Here is a 12,302-nt window from a genome sequence, read left to right as displayed (position 1 = left end):
CCACGTTCGTGATGAACACTAACCTGTTGATGCTACGTACTGATGTGCTTGATGGTAGTACTGTAGACCAATGAGTTGCATGTCAACACAAACACCGAAGTCAACATTACCTTCCTTCAATTGGGCCAACTGGCTGTGAATCGAGGAAGTACAGTACATACTGACGAAACCAAAATGAGCTCTAACATGGAAATTAAGCGTTTCCGGACACATGTCCACATAACACCTTTTCTTTATTTGTGTGTGAGGAATGTTTCCTAAAAGTTTGGCCGTACCTTTTTGTAACACCCTGTATAACGTTCTGTAGACGAATGCACTAGAAATGAAGGTGGTGTACGTTAGAATATTTTGGTGAGGCCTGCAGCTCGTTCGCTGCCACTGCCTGCTGTGCTGAGGCAAGTGGAGCAGCGCTTGTTGACGGCCGAGCTGAGGGTGGCTCTGTGTGCTTGGTGCTGTTGCAGGCGGCGGTGGGCTTCGGCCCCGAGAGCAGAGTACAGTTCCTGTGCGGGGGCAGCCTCATCAGCGAGCGCTGGGTGCTGACGGCGGCGCACTGCCTCGAAGACTACACCAACAGCGGCGTGTGAGTATCCGAGATGCTACTCCAGGAGGGTGTAAAATGAATGAGCGCAACGGAGAATAATAAACGCTAAAATGAAGATTTGACCCTCTCACTACCCCCTGAAACAGATCTTAGGATCTCTTAATTCTATATATTACAATCTAAACATAAATGAATGATGAAGGCAACTAATCCTACTAAATGATAAACGTTGTTCCTGCTTATAAATTTATTGTAGATTAAAAACGGAACATTTTTATTACAAAGATTACATTTCCTAAGTAAAATTACTAATCAATTGCCCAACTCTGCCCCTTATTATGAGTGCACGGTCTAATATCAAAAACGCGAAATGACTGACATCATCTACCTACCAAACACTAGAAGACACTACTTTCAAAGATGATCTACGATGGTGTGGAACCTCAGTGGAAATAAACGAACGTGATCACAGCTGTTTAGCTGTTATAGCCCTAATAAGCCGAAGCAATTTGAGATATCACCGTATGTACTGCGTCCGGTGCGTCGAAGTGATGGTTCTTGAACTCGTCTGCGACGATGGAAGGACTCCAGCCACAAAAAGGAAACCTCTTTCAAACACTAAGACGGCAGAAGGCGGTCCTCTGACCAGTATGCTCTAATACTGACTTCACCTCTCTGTGTTCTACAGACGAGAAACGCGAACTCCCAACCACAAGGACAGAGTTCAGATAACGTCTCAACATAAGTATAGGCAGAGGAAGTGCTCTCAGTTACTGAACGCTGCGTACTCAACGACGACTTCCAACCCGGAGGCGAAGTCCCGAATCGTATAGGTTCGCAACAGTATAGTGCCTAACTGTTGTAACTATAAACTCTCCTGAGAGCAAAGACAGCACTTACGTCTGTACCAACAAAAGCTGATATCGAGCGACCGTCACACACGGGCGCTCACTACGGAAGACCTCGTCTCTCCAGCGCTGGCTTCCCACCAAGGCTTGGTCCCCACCATCGTAATTCCGAAAACGAATCATATTCCCGAAACCACGGAATATTCTCCCTCTCTACAGATTCTTCCGAACGCCGACCAACCATATTTTAGTCTTTTGACGTCCAGCGCGGAAACTTCGCGAGGAAATACCTATACTCATACAATGGTGCGCTTCTCAGAGTAAAAATCCTCGGAAATAACCCAGCCTTCAATTTCCGAAGTAATGCTTCCTCGTTCCTCTCTGCTGTGTCCAAGCTTTCCAGAGTTTCTGAAGTATTATCTGGTTATCCTACCGGCCACATGACAACACCTGCCGGCCGCAGCTGTATTGTGCTTCCGTACTTAGGTGCCCAGACTGTCCGTCTTAGCACTTCCTGTGTGAAGCAGGACCAACACCTGTGCCCAGAACTTGAGTTCTGCCTGCCGTTTCATCTCCACTGGCGTTCCATCCTCTACTAGTATAGGCAATCATTCATTACGCAGTTTTTATAATAAAGACACTCCTTCACCTTTCATACAATAAGCGTTAACAATTATTTACAAGACGTACGTGACAAAGTCAGTCACCTTCATATACTCATATGTACGATGTACAACCTATCATATGTTACCTAATTGTGTTTGTACACTCCTGGAAATTGAAATAAGAACACCGTGAATTCATTGTCCCAGGAAGGGGAAACTTTATTGACACATTCCTGGGGTCAGATACATCACATGATCACACTGACAGAACCACAGGCACATACACACAGGCAACAGAGCATGCACAATGTCGGCACTAGTACAGTGTATATCCACCTTTCGCAGCAATGCAGGCTGCTATTCTCCCATGGAGACGATCGTAGAGATGCTGGATGTAGTCCTGTGGAACGGCTTGCCATGCCATTTCCACCTGGAGCCTCAGTTGGACCAGCGTTCGTGCTGGATGTGCAGACCGCGTGAGACGACGCTTCATCCAGTCCCAAACATGCTCAATGGGGGACAGATCCGGAGATCTTGCTGGCCAGGGTAGTTGACTTACACCTTCTAGAGCACGTTGGGTGGCACGGGATACATGCGGACGTGCATTGTCCTGTTGGAACAGCAAGTTCCCTTGCCGGTCTAGGAATGGTAGAACGATGGGTTCGATGACGGTTTGGATGTACCGTGCACTATTCAGTGTCCCCTCGACGATCACCAGTGGTGTACGGCCAGTGTAGGAGATCGCTCCCCACACCATGATGCCGGGTGTTGGCCCTGTGTGCCTCGGTCGTATGCAGTCCTGACTGTAGCGCTCACCTGCACGGCGCCAAACACGCATACGACCATCATTGGCACCAAGGCAGAAGCGACTCTCATCGCTGAAGACGACACGTCTCAATTCGTCCCTCCATTCACGCCTGTCGCGATACCACTGGAGGCGGGCTGCACGATGTTGGGGCGTGAGCGGAAGACGGCGTAACGGTGTGCGGGACCGTAGCCCAGCTTCATGGAGACGGTTGCGAATGGTCCTCGCCGATACCCCAGGAGCAACAGTGTCCCTAATTTGCTGGGAAGTGGCGGTGCGGTCCCCTACGGCACTGCGTAGGATCCTACGGTCTTGGCGTGCATCCGTGCGTCGCTGCGGTCCGGTCCCAGGTCGACGGGCACGTGCACCTTCCGCCGACCACTGGCGACAACATCGATGTGCTGTGGAGACCTCACGCCCCACGTGTTGAGCAATTCGGCGGTACGTCCACCAGGCCTCCCGCATGCCCACTATACGCCCTCGCTCAAAGTCCGTCAACTGCACATACGGTTCACGTCCACGCTGTCGCGGCATGCTACCAGTGTTAAAGACTGCGATGGAGCTCCGTATGCCACGGCAAACTGGCTGACACTGACGGCGGCGGTGCACAAATGCTGCGCAGCTAGCGCCATTCGACGGCCAACACCGCGGTTCCTGGTGTGTCCGCTGTGCCGTGCGTGTGATCATTGCTTGTACAGCCCTCTCGCAGTGTCCGGAGCAAGTATGGTGGGTCTGACACACCGGTGTCAATGTGTTCTTTTTTCCATTTCCAGGAGTGTAGATCACGGCAAAGTATGTGGATGAGTTCTTGTAAGGTGCAAAATTATAGCCACCTTACAAGTACGCTGAGGAGCGCTTTGCCCGCCAGCCCACTGGCACTTGCAGGTCTCCAAAGATACTCCAACGGCGGGCAGCCTCCGACCGCTGCATGACTCTCCGGGCCGCCGTTCAGACAGTGTGAAGTGGCATTTGATTGACTGATCTCGACGGATCAGGAGCGGCCTTGACTATCTGATTAAAAGTATTTGAATGACCCTATGTAATGAGGAATTGACCACTAGAAATCACGAGAAACGTCCAGCATAAAACGGGGTGGGAAGTAATGTGTTGTCAGCTGAGATGCAGTCAGATCAGAGTGGGTCAGTCAAGAGAGCTCAGTGACTTCGGACGTGGACTAGTCATTGGATGTTACCTGGGTAATAAATCCATCAGACACATTTCAATACTTCCTGTGCAAGCTGACTGTTGGCGATGCAAAGGTGAAGTGAAGATGCGAAGGCACAATCACAGCTAAACAAAGATTAAACAGACGTCATGTGCCGACGCACAAGGATCGATGAGCATGCAGAGAATAGTTCTAAAAAATCTCGTGAAACCAGGCAGTGTGTGGAGAGTGTCATTAAGGCCAGAGGTGGGTCTGTGATATTTCGATGGTGTTTTGTGTACCCTGACTTGGACCCACACACTCAGCTACATATTCATGATGCACGTACTGCGAACAAATTTGTCTCTTCACAAAACAACAGTTTTCACAAAGCTGCGTGCATACATTCGTGCGTAGTTTATAATCATCCAGGCTCCGTGGATACCTTGACTGGTTCGCTAAATCACCCGCTCCTAATAGTATAGAAAGATAAACAAAATGGCTGCAATTATTTGTATCAGAAGGTGAAATACAGCAGTAATAATCACCGCAGTTTGGTAACATTTAAGGATCTCATTAGTGGGTTCAGCTGGATATGACATACCTGAATAAAGTTGTGGATTCACTTTCTGTTCTAATTGAGATAAGTATTAACGCTAGAGCGTCATGTCTCCTTGACGTGCCTATTTTACTGTCTGATTTTCTTGTGTTATCTGAATATGAGCGAGTTGTTTTACTGGACTCTGTCGGGTTGACTAGTTGTGTTTTCGTATATGCATCGATGACAAATTTCGTCATGTTCATATGATGTACACGCAGAAGTACGTAAACCCGAATTCGTGTGCTTGAAGATAGAGCCTTCTGAATTCTAAATCGACAACATACTCAACACAAAACAATAACTATCCACTTGTAATTCATTCTGAATACTGTCCATTCTTGATGGAAGGATAGAACCAGCTGCCAAGTTTGTTTTGATTGCAGATGATGTAGAGATTGCAATAAATAGAAAATAAAGAGTAGTTTTAGAAAATTCGATAACTCAAATTTTCATTGACAGTAACAAATGGTTCCTAGTCAATACTCTCACTGATCTTTAAAAAAGTATGTTATATTCAGCTGAGAACTTGTAAGCGGTTTCTTTCCAGTCCGGCTATAATTAGACTGTAGAAGAGCATGGTAGTGCTAAATTCTTGGGAATACGACGTCATAATCCAATTAAGAGGAGCATACCACAGAACTGGTGAAGCGCTTAAGCCAATCTTTATTTAAAATGCGGATGGTGCCAGGCACAGGTCGCAACAAATTAAAAACGTAAGCGTTTTAGATGGTTTGCAGGTCATCTCGTCGTTTATCGCCTAGTAAAGACGTCAGAATATCAAAATCAATTGAAAAGTGATTTAGACAAAATATCTTTATGGTGCAAAAGATGACAGTTGACTCTAAATAATAAAAAGTGTAAGGTCATCCACATGAGTACTAAAGAAATCAGTTAAATTTCGGTTGCACGATAAATCACGCAAATCTGAACGCTGTCAGTTTAATTACATTTCTAGGCATTACAATTACGAACAACTAAAATTGGGACGGTCACAGAGAATGTTGTGGGCAAGGCGACTCAGAGACTGTGTTTTACGGGGAGAGCATTTCGAAGAGGGAACAAACCTAATAAAGAGACTCCCCACACTACACCTGGCCGTCCTCTTCTGGAGTATTACAGCACGGTATGGGATTCTTTCCAGAGAAGATTGACGGAGGACATGATAAATTCAAAGAAAGGCAACTCGTTTTGTATTAACACGTAGGTAGGGAGAGTGTCTCGCAGATATGATATGTGAGTTGGGGTGGCAGTCATTAAACAAACGCGTTTTTCGTTGCAGCTAGATCTTTCAACGAAATCGCAATCACTAACTTTCTCCCCCGAATGAAAAAATATTTTGTTGTGCCCATCTACATAGAGAGGGATGATTATGGTGCTGACTTAAGAGAAACCAGAGCTCGCACGGAAATATTTAAGTGCACGTTTTTCCCGCGCGCTATTCTTGAGTGGAACTGTAGAAAAGTAGTCTGAAAGTGGCTTATGTCCCCTCTGCTAGGCGCTTAACTATCAGTTACAGAGTAGACATGAAGATATATTTAGTTTGCATACTTTCACTGCGTAGTGTCATGTGAGATAATCTTTTGCGGAAGTCACAAAAACAAAAAATCATTCCCTAGCCCAAAAGCGTGCGATACGAATTATTTGTGGCAAGAGCTCACTAACGTCCTGCAGAAGCCCCCTCAAGGAATAGGTGACACTAACTAATGTTTCCCATTTAGCCCTTAATGAAGCTGTCAGAAATGATAAAAAAATAAATAAATAGTTCATTTCATGGACTCAGTGCTGCAAATAATAATAAAAATAGTTTACATAAAGTCTGTCACTTTGATCCAGAAAAAAATGCGCACGGTTCAGGGACACAGATTTTCAATAACGAGACTGCAGCCCCCTACGGGTCGGGGGGTTAGAATATGCCCGAGGTATTCATGCCTGTCGTAAGAGGCGACTAAAAGGAGTCTCACACGTTTCGGCCTTTATGTGATGGTTCCCTGTAGGGTTTGACCTCCATTTTTCAAAATTTTCCAGAAGAGCGAGCCAATTAGTGAAGCGCACCTTATATGGTGCATCGTGTCCATCATGTGCTGAGACCTATCGCATCCTTCATCAACGTGGATCTGCACTTCTGCTCATTCCCCAACTGTTGGGCGAGGTCACCCTCCTGGGTGCGTATTTTTCCATCGACTTTGCAGCATCGTTTTCTATGCTGACGATGATAATGGACTTGTCTGCTTGGTTGCACCTGATATCCAGCATGGTAGCAGTCCATTGTAGTAGGGCCGCCCTGTACCTTGTCAGTTGTAGCCCCTGACCACACAGCGATTGCTCTGAGGATGCCTGCGCCATTAAATCACCATGCATGCCGAGGAGTAGATGCCAGTCACACTGGGGCATCGGGACTCCCGGCAATGGACATCCTGCCAATTGGCCTTTGCTGCAGCTGGGTGGCGCCCGTGGGGAGGGCCTCTGGTCGGAGTGGGGTGGGTGGCATCAGAGCGGATGACATGCGATGAAGCGTACTACATCTCTTGCTGGTGGTCAAACGCCAGCAGTCTCTAAGCATTCACGGGCTCAATTCAACGCACAGAAGTATGATCCCAAATCGTTTCCAACCTGGCCACACCATGTGACGAATGTCAGGCTAACGATGCAGCGGCTCTTATTCGCCCTGGTACCTTGCATGTTCGAGAGCTGATGGAGAATCTTTCATGATAATGAAGCCTCAGTTTTTTGTTGAACATTTTGTGGACAGGTTTGGGTAGGTAGAGGGCTTGTCGAAAATGAGATCTGGGTCAGTCTTGATCAAAACAGCATCCTCTGCCCAGTCATGGGCATTACTCGCTTGTGAGAGGCTGGGGGATGTTGCTGTAACCATCATGCCCCATAAGAGCTTAAATATGGTCCAGGGTATCATATTTCACAGGGACCTTCTATTGCAGTCTGACGATGAGCTGGGCGCCAAATTAGAGCGGCGAGGTGTACATTTCGTTCAGCGCGTCCACCAGGGTCTGAGGGATAATCAGAATGCCACCGGTGCCTCCATCTTGGCCTCTGAGGGTGAAACATTACCCATGAAGGTCAAGGTGATAGTCTACTGCTCTGATGTAAAGCCCTATATCCCTCCCCCAATGCAGTGCTTTAAATGCTGGAAGTTCGGCCATATGTCTTCCCACTGTACTTCCAGCGTCACATGTGCCCCGTCTCCCATCTGTGTCAGCTGCGAAGAGTACCATTCGCCTTGCTTGCCTGACGGCATGATTCTCCAAAAAGAAAGGAAAATCATGGAGTACAAGACTCTGGACTGACTGACCTACACTGAGGCTAAGAGAAAATTTGAACGCCTACATCCTGTACATATGACACAGTCTTACACCGCAGCTACAACAGTTCTGGCAAGATCAGCTCTGCTAACCCCAGTCACCTCTCAGAGCTGGAAGACTACACTGCCCCCTTGATGGTGGGGGGCACTTCCCTCCATGTTGCTCCTGCACCACCCACTTTGGGACCAACACCCCCCCCTCCCAAACATTGGGGATATCAGTCCCCACTTCTGCACCTGATGAGAAGTGTAGGTCTTCTTCACCCCCTCTCATTAGGAAAGGGTCCGTTGGGTCACTCCCTTCTCAGGTTTCTGCTAGTGGAAAAGATGACACCTGGTAGTGGCTGAAGAACCCAAAAGCAGTTGGTCGTAGGGCTTCACACTCATCCTCAGTCCTGGAGACTGAATCAGTGAAGTCCTCCCAGCCAGAGAAACCCCAGGAGCAGCGAGAGAAATCCAAAAAGAAGATCCCCAAGACCAAGGGAAATACTGTGGCACCCACACCACCACTACCTACAAGCTCTGTGTCTGTGGATGAGGTGGAGATTCTGGCATCCGCCGAGGATGTAGATCATGCCGCACCCTCAGACACAATGGATGTAGACTGCTTAGGCAATAAGTCAGTGGTAGCAGGTGACTCTGAGGCGTAAACTGCATCATTGAGTGTTCCATGTCGTCCCAGTCTCACCATGACATCATCCTCCAGTGGAATTGCGGCGGTGTTTTCTACCGCCTGGCTGAGCTACTGCTTTCTGTATTGCCCTCCAGGAAAACTGGCTCCCAGCAATGCAGACCCCTACCCTCTGTGGCTATAAGGGATATTACAGGAGCCGTAGTGACTATACTCGAGTGTCAGGTGGTGTTTGCGTTTATGTCTGAAACTCAGTCTGTAGTGAAACTATGCCCCTTCAAACCCTTTTTGAAGCTGTGGCTGTCGAAATAAGGACAACACAAGAAATACCTGTCTGCAATGTATATCGTCCTCCAGATGGTGCAGTACCCCTGAATGTATTAGCTGCAATGATTGATCAACTCCATAAACATTTCCTAATTTTGGGAGATTTTAATGCCCATAACCCCTTGTGGGGTGGCACCATGCTTGCTGGCCAAGACAGAGATGTCGAAACTTTACTGTCTCAGTTCGACCTCTGCCTCTTAAATACTGGGGCCACCACACATTTCAGTGTGGCTCATGGTAGTTACTCGGCCATTGATTTCTCAATTTGCAGCCCAGGACTTCTCCCATCTATCTACTAGAGGGCACATGACGACCTGTGTGGTAGTGACCACTTCCCCATCTTCCCCTCACTGCCGCAGCGTCAGGCTCACAGACGCCTGCCCTGATGGGCTTTAAACAAGGTGGACTGGGAAACATTCACCTCTTTTGTCACTGTTGAACCTCCTCCACACTGGAACATCGATTTGACGGTTGAGCAGGTGACTACAACAATCGTTTCTGGGGCAGAAAACGCGAGCCCTCGCTCTTTAGGATGCCCTGGCGAAAGACAGTCCCTTGGTTGTCGATGAAGCAATTAAGGATCGTTGGCGAGCTCTACAGTAGCATAAGCGGCACCCTTTTCTGGAGCACCTCATAGCCTTTAAACGGCTCTGTGCCCACGTTCGCCAACTTATCAAACGACGGAAGCAGGAGTGTTGGGAGAGGTACATCTCGACCCTTGGGTGCCATGCGTCACCTTTCCAAGTCTGGGCAACGGTCAAACGTGTTTTCGGGCACCAGACCCCAACAGATGTTAACATAAATGGCGTGTTATCTACCGACGAAAACGCGATTGCCGAGCACTTTGCTGAACACTATGCTCGAGCCTCTGGGTCGGAGAATCACCCCCCCCCCCCCCCATCCTTTCGCTCTCCCAAACGGCGGCTGGAAGGGAAAGTCCTCTCATTCACTACTAGCCACAGTGAACCTTATAACGCCCCATTTACAGAGTGGGAGCTCCTCAGTGCCCTTGCACATTGCCCCGACACAGCTCCTCTGTCAGATCCGATCAACAGTCAGATGATTAAACATCTCTCATCGGACTACAAGCGACATCTCCTTGTCATCAACTGGATCTGGTGCGATGGCGTCTTTCCATCGCAATGGCGGGAGAGTACCATCATTCCAGTGCTTAAACCCGGTAAAAACCCGCTTGATGTGGATAGCTATCGGCCCATCAGCCTCACCAACGTTCGTTGTAAGCTCCTGGAACGTATGGTGTGTCAGCAGTTGGGTTACCTCCTGGAGTCACGTGGCCTATGTCAGGGCGGCTTCCACTAGGGTCACTCTACCACTGCTAATCTTGTGTCCCTAGAGTCTGTCATCCGAACAGCCTTTTCCAGACGCCAACACGTGGTTGCCGTCTTCTTTGATTTACGAAAAGTGTTTGACACGACCTGCCAACATTATATCCTTGACACATTATACGAGTGGGGTCTCCGAGGGCCACTCCCGTATTTCATCCAAAGTTTCCTGTCGCTTCGTATTTTCCATGTCAAAGTTGGTGCCTCCCATAGTTCCACCCATACCCAGGATAATGGGGTCCTGCAGGGCTCTGTATTGAGCGTATCTCTATTTTTAGTGGCCATTAATGGTCTAACAGCAGCTGTAGGGCCGTCCGTCTCACTTTCTGTGTACGCAGACGACTTCTGCATTTCGTACTGCTCCACCAGTACTGGTGTTGCTGAACGGCACCTACAGGGAGCCATCCACAATGCACAGTCATGGTCTCTAGCCCACGGTTTCCAGTTTTCGGCCGCAAAGTCGTGTCTCATGCACTTCTGTCGGCGTGGTACTGTTCATCCAGAACCAGAACTTTACGTTAATGACGATCCACTGACTGTAGTGGAGACATATCGATTCTTAGGACTGGTTTTCGACGCCTGATTGACTTTGCTTCCTCACCTACATTAGCTTAAACGGAAGTGCTGGCAGCACCTCAATGCCCTCCGCTGCCTAAGCAACACCACCTGGGGTGCAGTTCGCTCTACATTGCTGCAGCTCTACAGGGCCCTTGTTCATTCCCGCCTTGACTATGGGAGTCTGGTTTATGGTTCGGCGGCGCCCTCAGCGTTGCATTTACTCGACCCATTGCACCACTGTGGCGTTCATCTAGCGACAGGAGCTCTTAGGAAGAGTCCGGTGACCTGCGTCCTAGTGGAGGCCGGAGTCCCTATATTGCAGATTAGGCGTGCACAACTGCTGGCCAGTTACGTTGCACACGTTCGTGGTTCTCCTGCATGTCCGAATTACTGTCTCCTTTTCCCACCCACAGTGGTAAATCTCCCAAATCGGCGGCCCAGGACAGGGCTTCCTATCGCAGTTCGTGTGCGATCCCTTCTTTCCGAACTGGAGTCCTTGCCTTTACCACCTATATATGAGGTCCATTCACGTACACCTCCATGGTGTACACCTAGGCCGCGGCTTCAGCTGGACCTTTCACATGACCCAAAGGACTCAGTTAACCCTGCAGCTCTCCGCTGCCAATTCCTCTCGATTCTTGACATGTACCGAGGTCATGAAGTGGTTTACACTGATGGCTCGATGGCTGATGATCACGTCGGCTTCGCGTATATCCTTGGAGGACATATTGAACAGCACTCGTTGACCGATGGCTGCAGTGTTTTCCCTGCCGAGCTGGTGGCTGTATCTCATGCTCTTGAGCACATCCGTTCATGCCCTGGGGAGTCGTTTCTTCTGTGTATTGACTCCTTGAGCAGCCTACAAGCTATTGACCAGTGCTACCCTCGTCGTCCTTTGGTAGCGACTATCCAGGAGTCCATCTATGCCCTGGAACGGTCCGGTCGTTCAGTGGGGCTTGTCTGGACCCCAGGACACATCGGAATCCCAGGCAACGAACTTGCCGACAGGCTGGCCAAACAGGCTATGTGGAAACCGCTCTGCAACTGACCTACGTTCAGTACCAAACCGCAAGGTTTTGCGGCTTTGGGAAACAGAATGGCATAACCTCAGTATGCGCAACAAACTGCGTGCCATTAAGGAGACTACGAATGTGTGGAAGACCTCCACGCAGGCCTCTCGCAGGGACTCTGTGGTTTTGTTGGCTCAGCATTGGCCACGTTTGGGTGACACACGGGTACCTCCTGCACCGTGATGACCCATCTCAGTGTCGATGCGGCAGCCGGCTGACAGTGGCCCATATCCCAGTGAGCTGTCCTTCTTTGGCCGCCCTGCAGCGGACTCTTCAGTTACTGGACTCGTTGCCATTAATTTTAGCTGAAAAAGCCTCATCGGCTAATTTAGTTTTACGTTTTATACTTGACGGTGGGTTTTATCATTCTATGTAAGTTTTAGCGCATGTCCTTTGTCGCTTTGTGTTCTCCACTCTACTACTATTAGGATGGATGTTTTATTGTGTCGCACAGTGCCTCGGGCATGGATGTGTGTGGTGTCCTTGGCTATTCCTTTTTATTCTCGTGGAGGG

At 48.8% G+C, this 12,302-nt stretch overlaps 1 protein-coding gene across 1 annotated transcript in view; it reads left to right on the top strand.

Annotated features, from left to right (window-relative positions):
* LOC126252388 (trypsin-1-like) overlaps positions 1–12,302 on the top strand; it is a 208,710-nt gene that overhangs the window by 154,944 nt on the left and 41,464 nt on the right. Inside the window, exon 4 of the mRNA XM_049953281.1 lies at positions 462–580. Coding sequence (XP_049809238.1) covers positions 462–580 — 119 coding nt within the window. The remainder of the gene's footprint in view (positions 1–461; positions 581–12,302) is intronic.

The sequence above is a fragment of the Schistocerca nitens genome, chromosome 1 (genome assembly GCF_023898315.1).
Source record: "Schistocerca nitens isolate TAMUIC-IGC-003100 chromosome 1, iqSchNite1.1, whole genome shotgun sequence".
Lineage (NCBI taxonomy): Eukaryota > Metazoa > Arthropoda > Insecta > Orthoptera > Acrididae > Schistocerca > Schistocerca nitens.
This window is presented reverse-complemented; position numbering and strand designations above follow the sequence as displayed.